Source organism: Alligator sinensis, unplaced genomic scaffold, assembly GCF_000455745.1.
Source record: "Alligator sinensis unplaced genomic scaffold, ASM45574v1 scaffold1373_1, whole genome shotgun sequence".
Classification (NCBI taxonomy): Eukaryota; Metazoa; Chordata; order Crocodylia; family Alligatoridae; genus Alligator; species Alligator sinensis.
In genome coordinates, this window is record NW_005842808.1 from 56,303 (window position 1) to 84,068 (window position 27,766).

The window sequence follows — 27,766 nt, forward strand, 5'->3', positions numbered from 1 at the left end:
GCCCCCTATGTCCCCACCATCATGGTGGTGAGCTGCCTTCTGTCAGTCCACATCTTTGCGCTCTGATTGGCCGTTTGTCAGCCAATCAGAGCACAAATGAAGCATTATGGACAGACAGATTTAGGCTTTTATAATATTAGGATCTTTGTGTTGCCTTTGCTGAAACCTGGAAAGACATATTTGGGCTCACAGGGATTGATTTTTCCCCTTTGAAACACAAGTTGTCAATGGGTGCATCTATACCTGCCAATTTAAGGTGCTTTAGCCCGATTTAAGGTGCATTAAGGGCATGTGCCTACATGTGTGTGCCCTTAATGAAGCTTCAAAACGACAATTTTAGGCTATTCGTGCCTTAGTGTGACACCTGCAAAAGCAGGTGTCAAATTTACGTGCGACTAGCATATGTAGACACCACGTACGGACTGACTTGGAACTAACTTCAGTCTCGTATCAGCCCATGTACATGGCGTTAATGTGCTTTAATGTGTGCACATGTAGCCACGTTGCCTTAATGCGCATTAAGCTAATGTGCATTAAATTTAGTTGCACCTAAATGCACGTATAGGCATGCCCAATGTCTTGCTATCTGTTCATCAGCCAACAGCTGTTCACTGGCCAGTAGATCTGAATCTTAAAGGGAACATCTTTGCATGGAGATAGAGATTCTCTGGAGATCGCATGTATCCGGTTAAAGCAGAGACTCTTGGATCCTTTTCTAGATCTGCTGCTCTTCTGCTGTATAATTTGGAGCAAGTTGCTTAGTCTGAAGTTTTCAAAAGGGCCTATTTGTTGTGTTTGCCTTCATGTCTTACGTGTTAAGGGCTTGATTTTAGAGGTGTGGAAGTGAATTGGAGTTTTGATTGACAGTTGTTTAACCTTTGCTGAAAAATTGCCTAGAGGACTGGGGAATTCATCTATTGTGTAATATGTTAAGGTCTTTATATGAAGACATCATATAGTCACATTTATACATAGGTTCCCTTGTGAAAAGCACTACAGAAGTGCAGCTACTGAATGGTTGTAGTATGTTTAGTTGCAGTCTTTTCCACAAAAGAGAAAGGCAATAAATAGCTCTGGAGCAAGAGAAAAACACATTGGCCTTGTGTTCATCTTCCTTAATGTCCTGTCACACACTGTGCTTTGGGAGACCCAAGTCCAGTTCCCAGATTATCACACATCTCTGTGAACTCTCTGTACCTCTGTTTTCCACTTGTGAAATGCTTCATACAGGTATTTTACAGAGAAAATCATTTAAACACTCAGGTGTTGTAGTGATGACGCAAGGCTGGCAACCAAGACACAGATAGGCTTGTCTTTGTGCTACCCAGGAGTGGGCAAAATGCGGCCCAGGGGTCAGATGCAGCCCGCCAGGCCATTCTATCCGGCGCGCGGGGCCCCTAAAAAATTTAGAAAACTAATATTTATCTGCCCCTGGCTGCCTATCATGCGGCCCTCAATGGCTTGCCAAATTCAGTAAGCGGCCTTCCGCCCAAAATAATTGCCCGCCCTGTGCTACACCCATGTGGCTGCTGTAAAGCATGATGTACCCATTTGCTCCCCTAAGCAATGTATTATATCTGCTTTAGAGCAGCCACCCAGCACTCTTGTTACCTGCACTGCCTCAGATGGGTTTGTTAGTGTGGGTTCAGAGATGCCTCATGCCTGGGATTTGGTGTATGCAGAACCAAAGCAACTAGGTGTTGGGTGTTTCAAGGCAGCACAAAAATGCTGGAATTGATTTGCTCAAGGTCACCCAGGATGTGTATAGCTGAGCAGGGACCTGAACATGGATCTGTCAGGCTACAGCCCAGTGGCCTGGCCACTGGGCCAGCTTTCATCACCACAAGTACTCGTACAAGCTACATACAAGTACTCATACAAGGCTGTGATGGAACTCCAGCTAGTTACAAATATCAAGGAAAATAAAAAGTCCTTTTTTAGATATGTGGGGAGCCGGAGGAAAAGCAAGGGCAACATTGGACCCCTGCTAAACCTGATGGGGCAACTGACAACTGACGCCCAGGAAAAAGCAAACTTGCTAAATGGGTGCTTTGCATCAGTTTTTCACCAGTTCCATGGGACGGCCCTGCCCACTATGGGTCAGGGAGGCCCAGGTGAGGGAGATTCCTTGCCCTCCATCGAAGCGGACCTCATGAAGGAACACCTTGACAGGCTGGATACCTTCAAGTCAGCTGGCCCTGATGGGTTACACCCAAGGGTACTCAGGGAGCTGGTGAGCATCATAGCTCAGCCCCTGGCATGGATCTTTGAGAGCTCTTGGCGCTCTGGTGAAATGCCCGATGATTGGAAGAGGGCCAATATCGTGCCTATCTTCAAGAAAGGGAGAAAAGTAGGTCCGGCAAACTACAGGCCCATCAGCCTGACTTCTATCCTGGGGAAGGTCTTGGAAAAGATCATCAAGGAGGCCATCCTTAACAAATTAGCTGAAGGCAATATCCTGAGGGAATCTCATTTCCTTTTATGGCCAGGTGACTTATCACCTGGACAAGGGGAAGAGATCGACATTGTATACCTCGACTTTAAAAAAGCCTTCAATCTGGTATCCCATGATCACCTCTTGGCTAAACTGGCTAACTGCGGACTTGACGTCACCACGATTCGCTGGCTGGGGAACTGGCTCCGCGGTAGGACCCAGAGGGTGGTGGTTGACGGGAGCCAATCATCTTGGTGCGCTGTGACCATTGGGGTCCCACAAGGCTCCGTCCTGGGACCTATACTATTTAACATCTTCATCAATGATGTGGACATTGGTGTCAGAAGCGGACTGGCCAAGTTCGCCGATGACACCAAACTCTGGGGTAAAACATCCACACCTGAGGATAGGAGGGTGATCCAGGTGGATCGGGACAGACTCATGAAATGGGCGGACGAGAACCTGATGGTGTTCAACACCGAAAAATGCAAGGTTCTCCACTTTGGGAGGAAAAACCTGCAGCAAGCTTATAGGCTCGGTAGTGCTACGCTGGTTAGCACTACAGATGAAAGGGACTTGGGGGTCATGGTTGACCACAAGATGAACATGAGCCTTCAGTGTGATGCTGCGCCTAGTAAAGCTGGCTTGCATCCATAGATGCTTCTCAAGCAAATCCTGGGACGTCATTCTCCCGCTGTACTCGGCCTTCGTGAGGCTGCAGCTGGAGTACTGCATCCAGTTTTGGGCTCCACAATTCAAGAAGGATGTGGATAAGCTTGAGAGGGTGCAGAGGAGTGCCATGCACATGATCAGAGGTCAGGAAAATAGACCTTATGATGAGAGGCCATGGGGCTATTCAGCCTTGAAAAGCGCAGACTATGGGGTGATCTGGTGGCCACCTGTAAGTTTATCAGGGGTGCTCATCAGGATCTGGGGGAACGTCTGTTCACCAGAGCCCCCCAAGGGATGGCAAGATCGAACGGTCACAAACTCCACTGTGACTGATTCAGGCTGGACATAAGAAAGAACTTCTTCACTGTCTGAACCCCCAAGGTTTGGAATAGCCTGCTGCCAGAGGCGGGTCACTTTGAACGCCTTCAAGACACATTTGGATGTTTATCTGGCTGGGATCCTATGATCCCTGCTGACTTCCTGCCCCTGGGGCAGGGGGCTGGACTCGATGATCCTCCAGGGTCCCTTCCAGCCCAAATGTCTATGAAATCTATGAAATCACATCTCAGACTGCAGACAGCTGTAGCATCTTGATACACTTGGCCCTCACTCTGAGCTCCTGGCAGTTTAATGTAACAGAAGAACAAATCTACCATGTTTTTGTTTTTGAAATCCTTCCTGCTTGTCATTGTCTAGGAGGGTTTATATTTAAAGAAGTAAAGTGGCAAGGAGTGGGTGAAAGCAATTTAATCTCCCTGTGCTTTTCCAGAATTGTGATGTTCTTGACCCTCCGCCAACACCCTAACACTGCCAGCTCATTGCGCTAATGTGCTTCTGAACCGGCACCCCCCATGTATGATGGTGTGTTGCTTACCTCAGTGATAACAACAGCGTTCAATTCAAATGGATGGGACAAGAAGACAAGTATATGTCCTGATTTTTCTGTCGTCCACATCAGTGTAAATCAGGAGTAAGTACACTGAAGTCAACAGGGTTTTGGCAGGTCTAAATGAGAACTAAATCTGGTCCTTATTGGCATGGTTCGAACAGGAATATAAACATTTCCAAATCTGCAAGATGAGGAGGGAAAAATGAATATTCAGTCCAAATAAAACGAATCAGACACTGCCAGGTGTCTATAATATATATCTATAACAGGGCTTGAGTCTCCCTCACACTTTGCATTGTTTGGGTAGAAATATAACTTATCTGTACTTTATACTGTCCAAGTGGAGTCAAGGGCCTTTGGTCTCCATGAAAATCAGACTACAATGCATTAAGCCATTGTCTGCAGCACCTAAGGCTTGGCTTTGCCCTCTGTCACAAACTGTACCTTAAAGCTTTAAATAATAGAGCTATAGATGTGAGTAGCAAATACTGATGCAATCTGCTGAGCAAGGGAAAGATGCAAGTGGTGGGCTGTCCCACACCAATCAACAGTGAAGCTGGCTCTTAATTGACAAGAACCTTGCACCTGTCCTTGGTATTCTGGACAGTTTAAGTGGTGAGACGACATTGTTTGCAGCTCTTGATTATTATGGGAAATGCATTCTGTCTGTTTTCTCTGTCCAGAAAATTTCAGTGCTTAAAGAAGTAGTACAGGAAATGTACAGTCACTGTGTAGAAATAACATATGCAGCTTTGCAACAAATTTTTCCCGTGCTGGCTGTCACAGCAAGATTCTTCCGTCACCCCTGTGATGGAAAGAACTCTGGTGAAGGTGTGAGAATACTTCACTTTTCATAGGACATTTAGCCTTTTGCTTCTCTGCTGTGCCTGCCAACGAGGGTGTTAGCTGTTGTGTTCTGTAAAACTGTCTACTAGGTACTTGACTGAGATCTCCACCTAATATGAGTATGAACTTCCACATGGATTCTCATCTGCTGGCCACAGTTAATAAACAGACCATCTTGCTGCTGTCAGGTGAATCCTCCTCCTTTTGGGCTCACGTTTCAAGTGAAGATAGACTTTCAGAAGACCTCAGTATGCTACATGTATGTTGGGTGTCCAGGATTTTTGAATACAGATATGAGGAATGGGAAATCTGATTTTTGAGAGCTTGGAGACAATTCGTATAAGCAGTTGCTGCAGGATAAGACTGTCACTGGAGAGAATGATTCCATAATGTAACTGTTGTGGTGAATAGGTATGGACTGTTGGCTTTATCTAAAGCTCTTTGAAGCCTAAGTGTGTCTTTTTACAAGAGGCTGACACCTGTACCAATTATCTGAGTAGTAAGAAGGGAGGCAAGGAAACTTTATTTGGGGAAAGAAGACTTAAGCAGCAGCTGCCATATGCCCTTATGCTTGTCATCTTTATTTAATAGGAGAGACCAACCCTCCATCCATTCTGCTCCTCCATGCTCCAGCTGTTTTACGCATAGTTAAATACGCTAATTTGAAAATAGCTCTTTGGATGCAGCAACAGCAGCCTGGCCAGCTGAAGAGATTAAAAGAACATTCTCCTGTTACCAGTTCCTGTTATCGGTACATTGTGTAAAGAGGGTTTAAATATCACATCATGTTTTTACGCGTGATAAGGCAAATTTTCACAAGCTGCACCGGCGGCTGGCGATGATATTACTGTATGTAAGAGCATCCCCCACTACTTCCAAACCAGGGTCACAAAGATATGTTATGTAGGAGGGGAAATAGTGAGCATTTCTGACAGGGCTGTACATAAACAGTGAATGGTTTTGCTTGTAGGCTCTGCCTGAAATGGATTGAAGTATTCAGGTATTTAAAAAATCCCTTGTGAGCTCTTTCTTCATGGGATGAACTATCTTCAGTGTAAATGCTATTAAGTTTAAACTGCCTGAAGGTCAAAATATTCTCAGTGCATACCATCTAGATTGTGAACTATCAGTAATGTAAGCTATTAAGTTTAAACTGCCTGAGGGTCAGAATATTCTCAGTGCATACCATCTAGATTGTGAACTATCAGTAATGTAAATTATCCATGGTGCAAACTTTTCCAAGTGTAAGCTATTTGCAGAATAAATTCACAGTGCAAGTCACCAAAGGTATTGTTGTAGTATGAACCATGTGCCGTGAAATAACCGAGGCTGTGAGGTATTTTCTATGCAAATTATCCATGATGAGTGGCAGCTCCCTCAAAGTGCCATTTTGCTTTCGACAGGCTGCTCCCATGCCAATAATCCCAGGCACAGTGTCATGCAAATACTCTTTCTGGATCAGGAGGGAGTTGTCAGGGAGCCATGCAGCATGAAGGGAGCTCTGTATGACAATATGTTTGCCATGTTGATATGGCTGTAGAAGAACATTGCTGAGGAAAACTATTATGATATCAGTGTCTGAGTCTGGGAAGCAGACTACTCCTTAAGGTAAGGATAGGTAGGTACCCAATTCCTATTCATTTTTGACTGCAGCTGGTGACCTCATCAGGGACCAGTTTGTGAATTCATTACTTGTTCTGGCTACTCACACGAGTAGTCTGATTTAAATACTGTCAATTTTGGTATACTATATGGTTCCAGTCCAGTACTATTTGCCCAGTCATTTATGGCTATTTTTTAGAACCAGGGAGAAGGGTGGGCGCCAGCCATGTAAAAGGAAAGGAATAACTGGGGCACTGGGTTTTAGTTCTTCAGTAATTCTCAGACAAAATACCACACTCACGCTATGTCTCTCTCCTCTTTAATGGACAAGCTACACTAGCTAATGCCTGGATAGCTTTCCCACACATGCATCCAAAGTTTCTTGCCTAAAAAAATAGCTTTCAATTTTATGTAGCTGCTAAGCTTTAAAAAGAACCATTGTGATAGTGCCAAAAATGCAACATTGATAAAACTTGAGAGGAAAAGCTGGTCTGGTTGTCACTGGTTCCTATCCAAAGAGCATTGTGCGGATAAATTGCTTTTACATTGTCAACCCTCATGCCCAATATAAAAATCCCCCCCATTACATACGCTGGTACAAATACATGGGAGTAATGAAAACAAATGTTTATCATGAATGAGATTGTGCCAAAAAGTTATAGCAGACCTAGAGTTGTGCTTCAGATGTTTGCACTGGCAGAGGTAATGTCCTTTCACTCATTTATTCCTGGTTAAAAGAGTTAAGAGCCACTGAAATATAGTTGCCTCACACTGGAAAAGTATGTAGAATCTAATGCTGAATGAGAACCTTTCTCTAATTATTCAGTGGAACCAGAGAGAATTGCCAAATGATTCCACAGGATGGCCTCAGTCATCTATAGAAAAAAGATTGATTCATCTTGATTATGCTCTATGGTCATGATTCTCCATTGCCCTTGTTCAATCACGTAAGTGTGTGCAGTTTAAGGGCAAAGTATGTGGAAAATGCTGTTCTTATACCATTTGGTACCTGCTTTTCACGGGTGTAAAAGACCTTCACAGAAAAGGACCCTGCAGATTTACAGAGTACTTTCTGCAGTCTTATTATATTTCCAGAGAACTGTACTAGTAACATCCTTTTTAAATCCATAACACAAGCAATAACCATTTGATGAGATGACTTTATCACCTCCCAGATTTTTGCTTCCCCTATGCGCTGGGAGGTTCCAGATCACATGACCGCCAGATTGAAAAGTGCATCATTTAAATATGATTGCAAATCTTAATGGGGAGAAAAATCTTCAAAATGGTTACTTCATTCTTTAGGAACAGATGCGGCTCAGTAGACGCCCTTCTTGCCTATCTGCAGAGGAAGTGGAGGAAGTTGTAGTTTATACTAAATTAATACACACTTGTTCTGATCTCCAAGACCTCAGAGACCCAGCCAAGCTTTCTCACGTCATTAAGATCGGCTGTTCGTCTATTAAGGCATTATTTGCCTCCTCACACATTGGATCTGAGCTGAGAGGAGCATGTGACATTTCCAGCACAGATGGCCATGTTTCTTCTAGGCCTATTTCATGCTAATGAAACAGAATTCCACTGTTTGTCCAACATATGGAGTAACTCTAGCACATGCTCCCCCTCAACATTGCCGTCCAAATGTGTCTTGAGCCCAAGACAAAATTACCTCTTAGAAGAAGGCATGAAGAGTTGGTTCCAGTGGCTGGAAGCTGAAGATAGAGTAATTCAGATGAGAAGCAAGACACAATCATTGAACAGTGAAGATGATAAACCATAGAAAGAACTTATGTTGGAGTCACCATATCTTGGCATTCTTCCATCAGGAGCAGTGTAGTATGTTGAGACCATGAAAGAAAAAATGGGTATGTTGACACATGCAACTAATGTGAAGCTAATGAAAGTTTATTGCTTCAGAGTTTATTGCTCCTAGGCGCGCTGTTTGAACGTGTGCCTGAGAGCAATAAACTCCAAAGTTTATTGCCATTTGCACATGCGCCCAGGATTACAGCATGTTGAGGCAGGTCAGAGCAGCCCTAGCTGACAGGGAGTCCTGGGGGTCAGCCTGCCAGCCCCCCTGACTCAACATGCTGAGGAGGGGCTTGCTGGGGCACAAGGGTGCTTCAGTGTGGGGCTAACAGGCAGGCAGCCCACCCACTGAAGCACCCTCATGCCCCAGCCAGCTGGGGCAGCATCTACATGTGTGCTGCTGCAGAGTTTTTTACTCCACAGCAGTATAGCACTTGTATTCACAAGTTCTATCCTGGTGCAGAGTAAATTAGTTTACTCCAATCTAATAGGACAGGACACTCAGGAAGATGAACACAAGGGCAATAGTTTTTTTCCTCTTGGTCCAGAGCTATTCAGTGCCTTTCTTTTCTATGGCAAAGACTGCAACTAAACATACTACAGCCTCTCAGTAGCTGCACTTCTGTAGTGCTTTTCACAAGGGACCCATGTATAAATGTAAATATATGATGTCTTCATATAAAGACCTCAACATATTACACAACAGATGAATTCCCCAATCGTCTAGTTGTAATTATTAGTTGTAAATTCATTCAGTTTTTGGTCTCTGATGAAACTGCCAAGGAGGGAGCCATTAATATCAGCTGTGATGCTGAATTTTGTGATGTAGACACCAGCCCACCATGCAGCAGCCTAGAATACAGCAACTCGTTTCATAGCAGCTGCTGAACATTTCTCAAGAGGATGATGCATGCCACTGTTGTTCAGTACTTTAGAAGTTAGGAAGGTAGCAGTAAAAGTTCCCATTAGTTATCCTATTTAATAATATTTTTTTAGAGACTATAATGTTTTTATAGCGAATCTCTGGAGCAAGGAATTTAGCATTGTAGGAGGCAGAAGTGGAGCACAGAAAGATGGAAACATCTTGATCACTGGGATCAAATATGATCACTGGAGTCAAATAGCTGAATCCTGAGAAACACTGCCGCCATTAACAGTGCAAAGAAACGGCATTTTCTAGAACCACCCAAACTCTGTAAGTGTTTAGAATGGATTCATGAAGTCATTCATAATATGTAGTACCAGGTTTATTGAACCTCACAACTTACGAACAACACTGTTTATTCTTATTTGCCTGTACCTGCTACTGTTTATATTTGTTACATATAAACATATACACAATTATATAGCTAAGTTTTACATAGAAATCTTGCAACTGTAAGGCTTTGCTTATAGTAAGCAATTTAACATCTTTTGCACTGGCAGAAGTACAGTATATTAAAATAGTTCCAATAACACGAGTTTTCTTAGTACTCAGTGGCCGTGTCTACACGAGATGCTGACTGTGCAGTTGTTACTGTCCAGTCATTTAGCACTTGCATACACAAGTGCTAAATGACTGCACAGTAACCAGAGTTACTGCGCAGTAGTATCCCCAAATGGCTTTTTGGAGACGCTAACTTCACAGTAGCTCATTACATGCTGCATGCCACACGGAGTAGTAACGACCTACTGCGCACAGTCAGTGTCTCGTGTAGACGCAGGATATTGTTTGGTACAAAGATCTGTTTAGCACCTGTTCCATGTGTAGACAGAAGCTTCCCAGACTCATTTGGTTGATGGAACTGGAAAAAAATATTTTAAATCAGACACAAGAGAAAAATGTGTGTGAATAAGTTGCTTAATATAACTAAGACACTTAAACATGTCTCAAAATTAGTGGATTTTTTTTTTTAATCCAGGAAGCAGGTTTGAACTGCCATGTGTGGGGAAATTATATTGCAGTTGTAGATGGGATCTTTGGATGGTACAGTGGAATGGCTATGTACAGACAATAGTGCTCTAAAGCTGTGTAGACCTATGGACTGGGTTTGCAAAGCACATCTTGACCCCGGGGTTAAAGCTTATCCTAGAAGCTCTGGAGCAGCTTTATGAATTCTTTTGAATCCTGATTGAGAGACTTTCATATCGGCACCCTGGATGTGTGTGCTCCAGGGGAAGAGAGAACAGTGTTAACTCCAGCAGTTTGACCTAGCTCTGTCATGTAAGCTGCTTTCTTTTGCAGATCCCAGCCCATTGGCATGAAAAATCACACTTGTTTTTCCTGCCAATGAAGGTGCTAACGGCTTCCATGCTTACCTTTTCTGACTGCAGAAACCTTGGGAAGTATTCTTGCCCTTGCTATTGCTCACAGCCAGTTAAAGTTACATGGGTTATAAGAAAATTTTAGTGGCCAGGAAAGATTTCCTAGAATAAAGTCCTCCTGTAAGCAGACTTAGTGGGACTAAATCTCTTAGAAGAGATATAAATAAAAATTCAACTGCATTTGGCTGAAGCTTTGGCCTACTGGAATTAGCTCTTAGACAAATTAAATCCATACTGTAGAGACAATTAAGGCTATTAATTATGCAGTTAAGGCTGCAGCTAGGACTCCTTTGAACAGAAGGATCTTGTGCCCCCCTTGCAATGAGAAAAATTAAACTAGTAGGGTTTTTCCATGTTTCATTTCTATCATAGGCAGTATAGAGCAGGTATCTCTTTGGAGGTACTTCAGTCAGAATTTAGTAGGGTGTTATATCTTGCTTTCTATTATTTATGGCTAGCTGTGTAAAGAGCACTAGGAAAATACTTAACCACAAGGCCCCTTCCTAAGATACCTGTGGGTTATTTAAGGCAATCCTCATCTCTTTTTTAGCTAATTAGTGTTTCAGTCACTGAGGAGCAGCATTGGATGCTATCTGCCCTGCTGTCCCCTTCCAGGTAGGGCTGCCTCCATGGCCAGGCGCCTTGCTGAAAGGGTGCTGGCTCCGTTTTCTTGTGTTTTCTGAAACCTGTGGGGGGAACAAAGTTTGATTCCTCTCCTTATACTCTCTTCTCACCTCACTGAAAAGTAAGGGGCTGCTACTTCCCTTGTGAAAACCACCAGGGCTAACTCCGAGAGGAAATAACAATCACCTCAGCTTTACCTTGTGGGGCTGTCCGTTCAGCGTGTGTTTCCTCACAGCGGTAGCAGGCTAGTGCCTCCTCACAGGGGTGCAACCCCGCTTAGCCAGGGTCTTTCCTTTCACAGTGTCTCCAGTTCAATGTTGGCCGCACTGGCCCTGGCTTTCTCCTCAACTCACTCAGTCCTAGTCAAGGTCCCCTCAGCCCTGATCATCCCGCTCACATAGGTCCTTAACCTGCATACAGGACCTCTGCCTAATGCAGGAGGTATATGGTCCCACTAGGGGAAATGCCTTGCTGGACTTGGTGCTAGCTACAGGGAATGACCTGGTGGGAATCTGCAGGTACAAGGTAACCTAGGGGATGGTGACCATCGATTGATTGAATTCACTATCTGGCAAAAGGTGGGTAAACTAACCAGCGGGGCTGAAGTGCTAGACTTCAGAAAGGCTGACTTCAGTGTGCTCAGGAGATTAGTTAGTGTGGCGTTAAAGCTCAACAGCATTGGCGAAATGGGAGTCCAGGAAGGGTGGTCTTTCCTCAAGGGAGTGATCCCATGGGCGCAGAAGGAGACAATCCCATTGCGCATAAAAGGGGCAAAGGGGCCAAGAAGCCCTCTTGGCAGAATGGGGAAATCCAGGAAAGCCTAAGGGCAAAGAAAGAGGCATACAGGCTGTGGAAACAGGGGGAGCTATCAAGGAGCAGTGTACCTCCTTGACTCGCACTTGCAGGGAGTCCGTCAGAAAGGCCAAAGCAGGATTAGAACTGAAGCTGAGGGCAAAAATTAAAGACAACAAAAAGTCCTTCTTCAGGGAGCCAAAAGGAAGGCACAGGGTAGCATAGGACCCCTAGAGGACAAACTAGACCAATTGGTAACAGAGAGGGGGGACAAAGCTGAGCTCTGCAGTGAGTTCTTTGCATCTGTATTCCTAGACACAGACCAAGACAAATCTCCCAGTTGGATCATAGACAGACACAGGAGGGACACCAACCCACCAATTGTTAGCGCAGGCTGAGTGAAGAGGCACTTGGATGTGCTGGATGTGTTCAAATCAGTGGGCCCGGATGACCTTCACTCAAGGGTGCTGAAGGAATTGGCCAGTGTCATTGCAGAGCCACTGGCACGGCTGTTTGAGCACTCTTGGTGCTCTGGCCAGGTCCGAGAGGACTACAAAAGGGCCAATGTGGTCCCTATTTTCAAGAAGGGGAGGAGGGAGGAACCGGGAAACTATAGGCCAGTTGGTCTCACCTCTATCCTTGGGAAAACTCTGGAAACTTCCCCTCCATGCAGCACTGGTCAGGCTGCAGCTGGAGAACTGCATCTAGTTTTGGGCGCCGCACTTCAAGGAGGATATGAAGAATCTCGAGAGGGTTCAGAGGAGGCCGCTCGTATGGTCAGAGGCCTGCAGGCAAAGCCCGACCAAGAGAGACTGAGGGACCTAGATCTCTTCAGCCTTCACAAGGAGAAGGCTGAGAGGTGATCTTGTGGCTGCCTATAAATTCATCAGGGGAGGGGAGCAGGGAATCGGAGATGCTCTATTTACTAGGGCACCCCCTGGAGTAAGTAGGAACAATGGCCACAAAATGATGAAAAACAGATTTAGGTGGGACATTAGAAAGAACTTCATCACAGTAAGGGTTGCCAGAATCTGGAATGGGCTTCCAAGGGAGGTGGTGCTCTCCTGTACCCTGGGGGTCTTCAAGAGGAGACTGGACAAGCATCTAGCTGGGGTCGGCTGACCCCAGTGCTCTTTCCTGCCCAGGGCAGGGGGTCGGACTCAGCGACCTACTGATGTCCCTTCTGACCCTAACAACTATGAATCCTGTCGCAGCGACGTGCCCCTTCTGTCCCCCTCCACACTCAGGGTCCAGCAGGCACCCCCTGGCACTGCTGAATTTCCTCTGCCCTTTCCTTTCTGTCTCCCTCATGCCAGGGAAGGTCCCCCTCTCCCACCCCCAAGTCAGTAGTGCCCCACTAAAAGGGCCTTTCTCCCTTTCTCTTTCTTCTTTATAATAAAAAAATGAGGGGGTTCCATTGCACAAAGCAACAGTGATATTTGGGGTGCCAGGGAAGCATTTAAGGCTGTTTGTGTGGGATTTGGTGTCTCAAATGCAGAGGGGATGATCAAAGCAGCCATTCTGCTATCTGAAGGTCATCTGCTTAGCAGTATATGTTGATGGGCCAGTGCTGGTTGAGAGTGGCCCCATTCACCATGGTTCAAGTGCTGGGTTCAAAAACATACTAAATTCCTGGTGCGATGGGTTAATATGGGGTTATAACACTCCACCGTGGATGCAATGCCTCTATCAGGAGGCAAGCGACTGCTGTGTTTATGGTTATACCACTTGAGATCAGAGGCCCAGTTGGAAAAAATAACAAATGCTTTTAATTGAGAAGCTTAATGCAACTATGCTTACTTCAGATGACACACAAACAGAAACATTATGGCTTGTTCACAGTTCCCCCAGAAAGACTAACCGGGTGACAATATACCAGGCCAACAGAACATATAGCACAAATGTTGAATGATTGTACTGAGCTTTCATTGACCAGTGAGGGCAACAAATATTGCTTCCCTCCTGTAAGCTTTCTTTGAGGGAGCCATTAGGTTCGCTTGCTTGGTTTAGGTGAAGCTTATGAGGCATAGCTACATCAAAGGACCGTGACAGGGAGCACCTTGTTGAAGCGGTACATACATAGGACTTATTGTCGTGGGCCTGGTGCCTCTCTACATTACTTCCATTTCAGATTGTAGTGTGCTTGGAGAAGGCATGCTCTGCTTCACTGTGGTCCTCTCAAAAGACATGCCCCTGGAGTCCAAGGCATTGTAAACCCCATGGACCTTTTCTATTGACCCAAAGAACTTTGTCTGCCTATGTCCTTAGACCAACATGGCTGCAACCTATGCCCCTATATTTGTATTTTGGCATTCATCAAGAACCTTTCCGTTCCCTGTGCTTTAAATCCAGGTTTATACCAAGATTAATTACATTTAAAGAAACTAAAGGCACTAGACTTCTGGATAAAGGAGATCAGCCCCATTTTAGAGTGAGAATTACTCTACAAAAGCTAGTCTAGCAGAAGCTAGTGGAATATATATATGTACACAGAATAGAAACCTTGGGTTTTTATTAGCATTTTTCCCATTCTCCTAACCTACTCTTTTTCATGCAGTCTCTCTACATGATTTTCCTCTCTGCTCCTTTTTTGTTTTTTATTGGCTGTCCCAAGCAGACCTTGAACCTGGTTTGAGCTCAACTCTTTGATATACGAGGCCAGATGCTCAACTGGTCTCAATCAAGGTAGTTCCTTTAACTCTACTATATATAGGGCTCTTAGTTGACAGCAGTGGAACTACCACTGATTTACTCCAGCTGATCAGTTTGCTCCAGGTGTCTAATTTCAAATTAGCCAAAGTAATTAGCCAATCCATACCTCAGTTCTTTTGCGTTATTTCCATAAAGGCACCCATCCGAAGCACATTTTTGTACTGTAGCCCATCAATCCCATGTGTTTGTCTAGTAAACATGTGATTGACCTGTGTCTTATACATAAAGCCTCTAGCAGCATAAAAGTCCTGATCACATTCAAGAGCTGGGCTTGCTTGTGAGAGAAGCTGACTGACTGACGATCAGCTGAAAATGCAGCAGAAAAAGCAACAGATTTACAAGCTGTCAAACTGAAAACATAAGGCCTCAGTCTTTATGTTGAGCTCCATGTGTGCACTGCTGGCAGAGAGTAGCTTGACATACCAGTACTGAAGTACACTGCCTCAGCATAAATCTGGAGTTGCAATGATGTACACCAGAGAAGAACTCAGCCCTCAGACTGGTTTTTCTACATTGAAGCCACTGAAGGGGATTTCTTCAGGGCCACCACTAAAAAGATGTCACAGAATCATAGAATCTAGGGCTGTGTCATAGAGAAGTAGGGCTGGAAGGGACCTCCATAGGTCATGTGCAATTAATCTGTGGAACTACTAGCCACAGGATATTAGTCAGACCAAGGAAAAAAGAATGGCCATTTATAGGGACAACATGAATATCCAGAGCAAGATTTCAACAAAAAAGGGAAGAGGAGCTTTGAAAGCAATGCAAACCTCCTGCATCAGGGCACAAACCAACCATAACTTCTGGGCATGAGAAAGGAACTTTCCCCCTTTCCCTGAAGCAGCTGATGCTGGCCACTCTCAATGACAGGATGCTGGGCTACCCAGACCCTTTCTCTGATCCAGTCTAATAGTTCCTATATTCTCTGAAGTGGGAAGATTATATGCTCTGCAGCTCCACTCTGCATGTGCACATCCGCGGCCATACTCTTATTTGCTTTTGGCTTCTGGATTACTCATAGATTTGACAAAGTCTTGGATCTCCTGCTCTAGCACCTTGTTCCTCTTCTCCACGTCTTCCCGTGAGCGCTCCACGTTCCGAAGCTTCAGTTCCAGTGCTGCAAACTTCTTCTTCTCATTCTCGAGTTCTTCATTCAGCCTAACCACCTTGGCCCAGACATCATAGTTTTCCTTCTCGAGGCTGTAAAGGGGACAGTGCTAGAAAGTTAGCATTCAGCTCTTGGTAATTCAGGCTTCCACATCATTAAGCAATACAATACTGAGAGCTTCCATCCCAAGTGATATGGAACAGGATGTTTCCCTCAGCCTCAGTAGCTCATCTCTTAATGCTTTGGCCTACCCACAAAACCCATAGCAAACCAAAATGCCCTGTTAAAACAATAGGGCAAGTGGGACAGGATAACTAAGGTGCAAACTGTGCCTATTAAAGTAGTACTGAAAATGAACTAAAGCTATAATGGCCCAGCTGGAGTACTGTATCACTATAAAGGGGTGTTGAATGTATTCTGCCTTTCACCAGTAGGTGGAAATGCATGTGGAACCATGGGAGGAAACACGGGCTTCAGGTGGTTTGTTTGCTGTGGGTTACTATAAGGCCATGCTGTGTTTTCTGAATATGGGCAAGAATTCTTCCACTATGCCACACTCTGGAAAAGTCCTACAGGGGCAAGCAGTGATCTGACTCTGAATTTTGTCCCTAACTGCCGTGAGTTGGGAATTTTACAAGAGATCTTTTTTGTCAGAAAATGCAGTTTCATAAAAACCTAAAACTTTTTTGTGGGGAAGAATGAGTTTTGACAAATCTCCTGGCTTTAAAAAAAGTCCTGAGCATTTCAGAATGTCAAATTTCAACACTGTCAAAATGGAAAATGTTGTTTTCTTGTTCAAAATGACTTTTTATGTAGAAATTTAAGCTATGGTAACTTTTTAAAAAAAATCAGAATGAAATATTTCCAAATGATCAAAATTAAATTTGGTAGACCTAATTACATGGCACTGTAGTACTGCAAGTAAGCGTTCCCACAGGATTAATATTAAAGTTGTGCTCATGTGAACTGAGGTCTTTACAACCTCTAGAAGACTGTACTTTGAACCATTTACCTCTTAATTTGTTCCTCATAGTCCCTTTTCTGCATCTCCATTTCTTTTTTTAGCTGTAGGATTTCATGATCCTCCTGACCAGAGTAACAGTCCTTAGGATCAGTGGCTGGACTTGATGTCTCCTTGTGCACATGGCTAGGGCTTTGGCTTGATAAAAAATCTTTCTCAGAACTGCTGCTTGCTGTGTTTGGCAGGCTAGTGCATTCCCCACTTTCTGTCTGAGATGTAGGTACATTATCATAGGTTGAAGCACGCTGAATGTCAATCAACCTAAAAAGGCTTTGAGACAATGTTCTCTTATGTCCCTCTGTTGGAGAAAGGGGAGAAGGTGGACTCCCTGCAGAAAATTTCCAAAATTCACTGTTGAATATGTTATTTTTATCATTGCTGGCTTTTTCCCCTTTAAAGGGAGAAGTTAGGAAAGATTTCCTGTTAGGGAGGGTCTGAGTTCTTTTCCTCGATTGTGCTTTCCACATTTCTAAAGTATCTGTGGGTTGGTTCACACAATTATCCTCCACAGCTATGCCTAACCTGGCAGTTTCTCCAAAAGCAGTGTAACTGCTGACATCTAGGTTTTCTCTCTGAAACAGAGTGATGAACATTAGGATAATTTCACCCGAGCTCATATACAATAAAGATACATATTTCTGTGGTAAACATACAGTCATATTGTTTATTAAAGTCACATTCATAATAGGCTAATACATTACACTTAATGCTTCTTCAAATTTTTCTACCAAACCATTTTTAATTGTAAATTCAATTTCCCATCAAGTTGAATTTTCTCTGGGTATTGTCTGCTTTCCAGGGAAAATCTTGACTTAAGTTATTTGATTCTCTAACAAGTTTACTATTAAGAACATCCAGGAAAAGCACACACCTACTGCAGATGCCTCCTCTGCCTAACGACGGGTATTTAAACCCAAAAGCTTGCTAAGAAGAATTTTTCCAACTATTTGAGTTGGTCTAATAAAAAATATCAGATTTACCCAAAGAACCTTGTCTGCCTCTGGCCTTAGATCAACAAGGGCACAACCTAAACTCCCTTAATATTAAGAGAGCATTTACAAAAAACATCTGATGATCATTTCCCATAGGATCATGTCTTACCGTTTGGCCCTGGGTTGATGTGTCTGGCTTAGCTGCTGGTGGGTCTTCTGCAGCATCCCAGCCCACAGAGCTGCGTGGTATGGGGGCCTTCTTAGAATCATTCTTCTGCATGGGTGGAGATGGAGGCACATCTTTAGACATGGGAAAGAGATTGGCATGCTCACTGATCATCACGGTCATCACTTTCTGGATCTGGGGTGTGCCTGCAACAGAAAAGGGACATGGCCTATAGCAACGAGGAATAACTCATTGAGCAACTGAGCCAGGAATTCATTAAGCTGAAGCAAACCAAGAGAGGTTCTACTTCTATGGATTATTATGGAAAATGCAGTATTGGTTACACCAAAGCCAATAACATATCTGGCTGAGCAGCCTATGACACTTGAGGATGAGGAAGAAATTCATGCCATTATTTTAAATGGGGCATGCAGGCATACATTTTTCCTATCCTACCATACCATACATGTTATTAAAAGCAGAGTGGAATTTGGGCTTTGGGTGAAATTCACTGCTGGAGAGAGATTGGGACTTAAGTAACATACAGGCCAACTACATTGCAAAACAGCAAAGGTCTGCCTCTGTGCAGATCAAAAGCTAGTTTCTATTAGTTGTGATGTACTTTCCCCCTTGCTTGCATGTACAATTGCATGGGTCAGCTTGGTTGCTGTTTCCATGAGTTTCTTGTGTTTTTAAAGGTAACGAAGAATGACACAGCTTCCCCAAAGCCTTTCAGCCAGAGGCCAAAAACACTGTTAACCCACTTTTATAAAGTATTTTAAATGCACAGTGTAAGTGCTAAGTTTTATTATTTTGGAGGTATTTATAGCCTGACTGCCTTATTATGACTAAACATTATTGGGCAGAACCTACTCTCTCCAGGAAAGATAGACTTTAGGCTTCATGTGTCTGACTTAAGTTTATTGTTTTAAGACTCTGGATTCAGGGATCATTTAAATGCAGAGAGGGGGTGCCTGAACTGTTACTGGAATCCATAATACCTTGCATAATAATAGCAGGGTCCTCTATCTTTGGCCTGATGAGATTCACTCCAATCACAGTTGCCAGATTATCCACACTCATCTTGTTGACACTGGAGTTGAGCTGTATTTCATGTAGGAACCTGCCAGGATCCAAACGCAAAACATTCCAAGTTGGAAAATGAATAGTCTGCAGACAAACTCTATAAAGGTGGGGTTGTAAAATCCTAACAATCCCCCAGCTGTGCCACTAATCCCCAGTACAAAAATCTAGCTACATGGCTCTTTCCACTGCAGTGCACACAGGGGCTTTGTCTGCAAGGTATCACTACAGAAGCCAAAACTGTCAAACAATGAGAAGGCATGTCCCCTCAGAAACAAACAAAAAGAAACAAAGTCTGATTTGATTCTTAATGATGTTGCCGGAGAAAAATGAACCATCAACCAGGGCCGGGTTGGGCTGGGCGAAACTCAACAGTTTCACTGTGTAAGATTTTGGCTGGTGCTGTCCTCAGTTTTGACTCTCACTGGTTTACATAACTCAGCATGTGAGTGCACATACCAGGAAAAATTATACTCACTGGGAGCGTCTACACAAGACACTGCGGAGTTGCCTAATTAGTTCTGCAGCAAAACGTCAGCATCTACACGTGCAATGCTATTTGGATTAAATAAACTAATTAACTTTGATGTAGGACGGTACTGCCAGACACAAGTGCTATCCTACGATGGAGTTATTTACGTATAGACACTGAGGGGGCTGGCTGGAGCATGAAGGTGCTTCAGTGTGGGGGCTGCCTGCTGGCCTCCTCCCCGAGGGCCCCCTGCCAGCTGGGGCTGCTCTGCCCCAGCTCAACATGCTGCGGTCCCGGGAGCATGTGCAAACGGCATGCCCAGGAGCAGTAAACTTCAGTGCAAACTGCACTGGAGTTTATTCAGGCATGCTAATTATAGATGTCGACATGCCCACAGAATGCTGCTGAAATCAGTAAGTCCTTAGCTTTTAAGACCAGAAAGGGCCATTCAATCATCTAGTTTCATGCATGGCACAGGCCAGAGAATTTCCTTCAGTTTTTCCCAGCAGCCAGCACAAAGTCTGCATCTACCAGAGCTAAATTTAACCTAGAGAGTTTCTCTCTGACTTACAGGCCATTCAAAATTGATGAGAAACCTTCAACTGCTTTCACATGGAAACACACTATTAACATACCAGATGGCTTTGGGAGAAATCTCTAAATTGCCCCAGTGCTCAAAGTATATTCTATTAAAAGATCCTTGAAACCACAAAACCCGGAGTGCCTAGATCTGCCCATTTGTAATATTCAGATTCAAATCCAGGGTCAGATTTCAGACTTCCCCTATGTCCTGGGGCATTTGGATGAAAGAGGGTGGTTACAGCCCATTTCTCAGCACCTATGCCTATAATTTCAAACTGTAAGAAAACCCTGGGGCAATCTGGAAGGCATTTTTTCCCAGATTCATTTATCTCTTCTCTCCTGGTACAGATCTATAAAAGATGCTCCCCACACAGCTTTGGCATCTGAAATCTTAAGGGGAACATGCAAAAATCCCAAGGCAGCCTGATGTTTCCTTGCTGCCCAGTTATGGTTTCACCCATAAGTTTCCAGCCACCAAGATGAAAGTTGCACTGTGCGTGCGCTACAGGGAGAACATACCTGCAGATATAGCTGAGGAGGTTGTAATTGTCTCGGGGAAGGAGGGACAGTTGCTTCTCTAACTCCTGATGACCCTGAAGACAATTTAAGAATTGCTTGGTAAAGATTCATATGTATATACATGAAATCAAAACCCTCCATAAGCTCACTCATTTTCTCATTCTATCTTTAGGGCTAGGGACAGAAATTGCACATAAACCAGTGTAAGTGATTAGAAGCTGGTTCAGATCTATAACACAACAGAAGTTCAGTGTGTATAAACCATTTTCAAAGTGACTGAAACCAATAAACCTGGATGGACTTAACTGATTTAGGTTAAATCAGTTTATTGAACTTCTATCCCAGATCCCCTCCAGATTCAAGTTAACTCATAGCCCCCCAGCATCCCAGGATGCTATGCACCTCCCCCACAGGGTGGGCAGGCTAGCTTTGGTCCAAACTGTGTGCTCTAGGCCAGCAGAGAGGCATGCTCTAGTGCCCCCTGGCTTCTGGCCTGACCCACTGCAGGCATGTGGCTGCATTTCAGGAATTAAAAGTGAATGTCTGTTCACTTGCTTCTATCTATGAAGCTTAGACTATGAAGATTGAATCGATTCAGCCTTGGGCTTGTTGACTATCTGTACTTAGCCTGGAAGTACTAGTACCTGACTAAGCCTGGGTTGCCAAGATGCAAAATTTCCAACAGGGCTAGATTTTTAGCAGAGCTCAGCTCCCATTTCAGCAGCAAATAAATGACCAGATCTTTCAGAAGTGCTCAGGGCTCAGCAGGTCCTATGGTTAGATTTCCAGTGATTCTCCAGTGGGTTGAGCTCTTGATATTTGACCACACATACTCTTACTGCATTTACTGGATCAAATTATTTGTAATATGGCACCTTTTATCCTAAATGATCCCAACATGAAACAACCTACAAGAATCACCTGAACCCCATTGTGCAAAACACAAAAACACAGAACAAAATGATGGCCCATGCCCCAAAAAGCTCACACAGCTTAATCAAAATACTGAAAGTCAGGAAATGTCAACCAGGAAATGTCTCTCTCTTTCTGTGGGTATAGTCATAGATTTCATAGACATTAGGGCTGGAAGGGACCTCAGAAGATCGAGTCCAGCCCCCTGCCCAAAGGGCAGGAAGTCAGCTGGGGTCATAGGATCCCAGCAAGATAAGCATCCAAATTTCTCCTGAAGGCATTCAATGTAGGTGCATGAACCACTTCTGGTGGCAAGCTATTCTAGACCTTGGGGGCTTGGACAGTGAAGAAATTCTTTCTTATGTCCAGCCTGAAATGGTCTTGCTGGAGTTTATAACCGTTCGACCTTGTCATCCCTTGGGGCGCTCTGGTGAACAGACGTTCCCCCAGATACTGGTGAACACCCCTGATAAACTTATAGGTGGCAATCAGATCACCCCTGAGCCTGTGCTTTTCCAGGTTGAAGAGTCCCATAGCTCTCAGCCTGTCGTCATAAGGTCTGTTTTCCTGACCTCTGATCATGCGCATGGCTCTCCTCTGCACTCTCTCAAGCTTCTCCACATCCTTTTTGAATTGTGGAGCCCAAAACTGGACGCAGTACTCCAGCTGTGGCCTCACCAAGGCCGAGTACAATGGGAGAATGACGTCCCAGGATCTGCTCAAGAAGCATCTATGGATGCAAGCCAGCGTTTTGCTCGCTTTGCTAGCTGCAGCATCACATTGAAGGCTCATGTTCATCTTGTGGTCAATCATGACCCCCAAGTCCCTTTCGTCTGTAGTGCTAACCAGCGTAGCACTGCCGGACCTATAAGGATGCTGCAGGTGTTTCCTCCCAAGGTGGAGAACCTTGCATTTTTCGGTGTTAAACACCATCAGGTTCTCACCTCCCCATTTCCTGAGCCTGTCAAGGTCAGCCTGGATCACCCTCCTGTCCTCAGGTGTGGATGCTTTACTCCAGAGTTTGGTATCATTGGCAAACTTGGCCAGTCCACTTCTGACTCCAATGTCCACATCATTAATGAAGATGTTGAACAATATAGGTCCAAGGACAGAGCCTTGGGGGACCCACTGGTCACAGGGCACCATGACGATTGACTTCCGTCAACCACCACCCTCTAGGTCCGACCACAGAGCCAATTCCCCAGCCAGCGGATTGTGGTGGACCCGAGGCTGCAGTTGGCCAGTTTTGCCAAGAAGTGATCATGGGATACCAGATCGAAGGCTATTTTTAAATCAAGATATATGATGTCAATCTCCTCTCCCTTGTCCAGGTGGTAGGTCACGTGGTCGTCAAAGGAGATAAGACTGGTCAAGCAAGACCTACCCGTAACAAACCCGTGCTGGCTATCCCTCAGGATGTTGCCATCGGCCAGTCTGTTGAGAATGTCCTCTTTAATAATCTTTTCTACAACCTTCCCGGGGATAAAGGTCAGGCTGATGGGCCTGTAGTTTGCTGGATCCACTTTCCTCCCTTTTTTGAAGATAGGCACCACATTGGCCTTCTTCCAATCATCGGGCACTTCACCAGAGCACCAGGAGTTCTCGAAGATCCGTGCCAGGGGCTGGGATATGATGCTCACCAGTTCCTTGAGTCCCCTGGGGTGTAGATTGTCAGGGTCAGCTGACTTGAATGTGTCCAGCCTCTCAAGGTGTTCCTTCATGAGGTCAGCATTGATGGAGGGCAGGGAATCTCCCTCGCCCAGGCCTCCCTCACCCAGGCCCCCCTGTCCCATAGTGGGCAGGGGCATCCCATGGGACTGATGACAGACCGATGCAAAGTACCCATTTAATAGGTTGGCTTTTTCCTGGGCGTCAGTTGTCAGTTGTCCCATCTGGTTTAGCAGGGATCCAACGTTGTCCTTGCTTTTCCTCTGGCGCCCCACATATCTAAAAAAGGACTTTTTATTGTCCTTGATACTTGTAGCTAGCTGGAGTTCCGTCGCAGCCTTGGCTTTCCTGGTTCACTCCCTGCAGGACCAGACCAGTGCAGAATATTTCTCCTTGGAGGTGGATCCCATCCTCCATCCTTTGTAGGCCTTTCTTTTTAGCCGCAGGAGGTCTGCTAGTTCCCTGGAGAGCCAAGGGGGCTGCTGTGCCCTTTTGCTGCCTTCCTCCGAGACGGAATAACATTAGCTTGTGCATCGAGGATCGCTCCCTTAAGGAGCAGCCACTCTTCCTGAGTTCCCCTTGGGGTCGTGGTCCCTTAGGGCCTCACCAACAAGCCTCCTGAGCTTGTCAAAGTCAGCTTTCCTGAAGTCGAGGACTTCTACACCGTATTAGCAGTAGTGTGATGGATGATGCTGATAGATTGCTAGTGTGATCCAGTACAGCAGTCCCTATATTCCTATCTGAGCAATTCTAATGTTTATGGGAAGCTATGAGTTTGCAGCTTCTCTGTATCTCAGACCCATGGGCTCCCTCAGCTCTCAAACAGAGAAACTGTGTGCTTAGATGTACATATTGCGGTAATTTGCCTGGCTCTTCACTCAGGCTCATGGCCCTTCTGCTCTGCTTCTCATGAGCTTTTCTGTTGGGAAGCAGTTGCTAAGAAAGTTCTCTTCATTGTAACTCATGTAAGCTTCTCCAAGGCTTTGTTCCCATCTATTTTTTGAATTTCTTCAGCCTTTTCCTTTTCCCTGTCTCCTTTCTCGCTCCCCCTACAGCTCTCCTACCAGCCACACTCTCTGTTTAGTGACATGAGAACTGCAGGATGTTGCACTTCCTTCCTCTGGTATTTTTTTTACCCTCCTTTCATTAACTGCAAAAACTCAGCTAAAGCAGAAATACCAAAAGTGGAACAGTCACAAGTTTTTGTATTTGCTTGCTTGCATTTTTGTATCTACTATTTTTGCATTGTTGTATTAAGTTTTTTGGTGGCACATCCCAGCCCTGTATTTAAGCTCTGAATCTGAAATATTTAAGGTTCATAAATCACTTGGATTTAAAATGAAATTAGAAGGAAATAAATGAGGAATACCTTAATTTCATCTGCATTCACAAGCTGACCACATAAGAGGAAACCTTCATATTGCATCCAAGGTATAACTGGCTCTGGGAGCTCCCTCAGGTAGAGTTTAAACAGAGAAGCCACTGTATGTACATCAGTATCTCTATAAAATAAAAGGTGAGATCTGAATCAAGAATCCACTTGTGAAATTCTGAGCTGTTTGGTAGGAATTTAGTGGTAGAGGAAGGTTTCTGACCTTAAACAGCATCAGGAGAGGGCAGAGGTCATAAAGGAACAGAGGTTAGCTAAATAGAGTGGGCAGAACAAAATTGTAGGGGCAAGTGCCAGTGGAGGGCACCAAAGCAGAGACTCCCATGGAGTACCCGCTGACCTGAGAGTGTACCAAGTGGGACAAGGGAAGGAATGACAGTATCTAGCAGAGATCCCTGCTTCACCACGGGGTTGGCAGTTCCCCAGCATTTATGACCCAGACACATTTGACTCATGAATGTTTTTGTGCATTTTGTGCATTTACTTAGGCAAATATTTTCTTGCACTCACATGTCTGACAGGCATTTTCCATCCTGTGCAGAGCTGGCAAAGCTCACTGTGGGTTTTTAAGATTGACAGCAATTACTGAGCATGTTCTGTTTGGCCAGATGTTTGCAGCTTTGCAAACCAAGAAGTTTATATTATGTCAAAGAAGGACATTGTTAAGATTGGAGGCCTTTCATTTGACCTACCTTGAAGTTGTGAAATTGTTTTAATCTTGTGGCAAAACCCTTCAAGTTATTTATTTTTTCATAAGTTTTTTTAACCTCCCATGCAACATTGGAGGCTTGTTTTTTAGGGGATTTTTAAGTCACTATTTTGGAATTCTGATCCATTTATACACACTGCCTGAGGAATTTAGTTAATATTGCTTTGGGTAGGCCAGCCCTGGCATGCACCACTGAGCCTTGGAACAGGCTTTAAACAGTGCTTGTTACATTTGCTATATATTAGATAAGCAGTATATCTTTTTCCACACACAGTGGGAGCAACTACATGAGACAGTAAGTCGCTGTAGTGGTGAGCTACATCGCTGTAGCTCGTTGCTACTAAGACACAGCATCGCTGGGCACAAACTGTGATACCCATGCAGTAGCAGCGAGCTACTACACAGTAGCTGCTAAAAATAGCCATGCAGCGTCAGGACTCCCCAATAACGCCAGATACTGCTTAAGCAAATACTAAATGACTGCACAGTAACAACTGCACAGTCTGCTGCATGTGTAGATGTGCCCAGTCTAGACTAGCTGGCTAGAGCAAGTGACTCGTAGGTTCTTTTCCTGTCTCTGCAACTGACTCACTGTAGGATGCTCAAGCCAGTCTCACTACTCGGTGTCTCAGCTTCCCATGTGTCTAGCTACTGACCTTGCCAACGCTGAGCCATGTACTTATCTTTGAGGCAAGGGGACTTGGGTGGTTCAAGGGCAGCCCTTTGTAGGCCTGCCCTGAGCCTTAGGCCTGGTATACACACAGGTCTAACACGATAACAGTTTGGTTAGATGAGAGGATTTTTTTACTGATACAGTTGTACCAGAGTAGAGAGTAGAGAAGTTAAACGGGTGTAAAGATACCCTGTACCAGTATATCTTATTCTCCTCCCAGGATTGGAAGAACTAAACAAGCATAATCCTGTTTATACCAATATAAATGCACCCACACTCCTGGGGTAGTGCTGCTTCTTAACTCTCAAAAGCCTGTAAACAAGGCCACAATCATATACCACTCGAAGTCAGTTTTGCCACCGACTTAAGTGCAAGCAGAATCAATCTCGACATTTGTAATGAGCTTAAAGATTCTCTTCAGAAGTGCAAAGTGGTATTACCATCCAGTACATTTTCATGTAGCTGCTTGGAAATGTTTATCCCAGGCCCTCCAATGTAAAGCCAACATCACATGGCACTGTGAAAAGATAGATGATCCTTTTCTCCATGCCCCATTGCAAACTACTGTCTGGCAGAAGGGCTTCAACTCCTAATGAAGCTCCACAGGTTGTAACAGGAAAGCTGGCTATGGAAGAGCCAGGAAGCGATTCAGAAGTTCAGAACGCAGAAGCTATTCAGATCCAAAAACAATGCATTGGGAAGCCAGGCTTCAAAACCAGCAAGTACAGGGATCTTTCAAATTTCAGAGCAGACCATGGCTTATTCTAAATAAGCCCTGGTTTGTGTAGCTAACTTTATGCAAACTTTCTTTTCTATGTATAGGGAAGGAGTAAATAGAAAGGGCTGCATGGTCAAAAGACTGGACTAGGAGTCCTGGGGTGGAGGTCTAGTTCCCAGCTCTGAAAGGAAATGTTTCTGGACTCAACTGTAAGTATTTCATTTTGGGCCCCTCCACTTTGGAAGGCCCAGCTTATGACACCTTAAGTAGGCTGAAATCAGTGGGAAAGATCCTTAGCCCCTTGGAAATATAGTCCAAGGTATCTTGAGCTGGGCTCACAGCCACTTCTAAAAATATTGGCCTAAATCCTACTCTCATGAGGGTCAATTGGAATTTTGCCCTTGACAGAAATGGGATTTGAACCTGACCCCAAGCCACTAGTGCAGCTGGTGTGCTAGAGAGAAGCACACTGCTAAGTGCAGTAGGGAGTGGGGTTCACACATGCACACGGAGAGCAGAACCAGATGAAAATGCCTCTGGCTGGCCCTGCACCTGGGGTGACTCCAGGGTGGAGCTAGGGGCTCAAATCTGCTGCTTTCTGACTTGCTAGTATTTTGCACTGGCATGCAAAGACAGCGTGAGGTGCAGGGCAATAAAAGACAACGTTTTTGCATCTAGGTTATAGAGCAAGCAAGCCTTTGACCTAGAATTACAACAAGGGGTTAAAACCAGCTCCAAGCAAGTGGGCAACATGAGTAGTAATGAGGCAAAGCAGCTGATGGAGAGGAAGTGAAACCAGGTCTGGGTGCAATCAGAAACTAATGGGCTCACTCAGGAAATGTTATAAAGAGAGGCACAGCACCACTTTCCCACATTTGCCTCTGACAAGACTGTAGCTAGGGAGTAACTTGGGGCTCTAAAAGCAAGGGAACGTTAGGTCTTCTTATCTTTCTAGGCTTCCTGGTAGGGGAAGATCAGTGAGAAAAGGAACTGGGCATGGTGAGAATAGGAAACTTAAAAGATTTGCAGGGAATGGAATAGGAGATCAACATTTTTTTGGCCTCTCCACTGATCTTAGTTTCAATCCCCAATTCACTTCCACTTCACCAATCTCTCCGGTTTCCTGCTG

The 27,766-nt window shown here is 44.6% G+C and overlaps 1 protein-coding gene across 1 annotated transcript in view; it reads right to left on the reverse strand.

Annotated features, from left to right (window-relative positions):
* Positions 1 to 13,718: 13,718 nt before the first annotated feature.
* The window catches only part of ARHGAP25 (Rho GTPase activating protein 25), a 42,375-nt gene continuing 28,327 nt past the window's right edge, over positions 13,719 to 27,766 (reverse strand). The window contains exons 7-12 of the mRNA XM_014525431.2: positions 24,517 to 24,649; positions 20,568 to 20,641; positions 18,913 to 19,034; positions 17,915 to 18,117; positions 16,805 to 17,385; positions 13,719 to 15,884 (exon numbers count right to left, since the gene is read on the reverse strand). Of these exons, the coding sequence (XP_014380917.2) occupies positions 15,674 to 15,884; positions 16,805 to 17,385; positions 17,915 to 18,117; positions 18,913 to 19,034; positions 20,568 to 20,641; positions 24,517 to 24,649 (1,324 nt within the window). The 3' untranslated portion in view covers positions 13,719 to 15,673. The remainder of the gene's footprint in view (positions 15,885 to 16,804; positions 17,386 to 17,914; positions 18,118 to 18,912; positions 19,035 to 20,567; positions 20,642 to 24,516; positions 24,650 to 27,766) is intronic.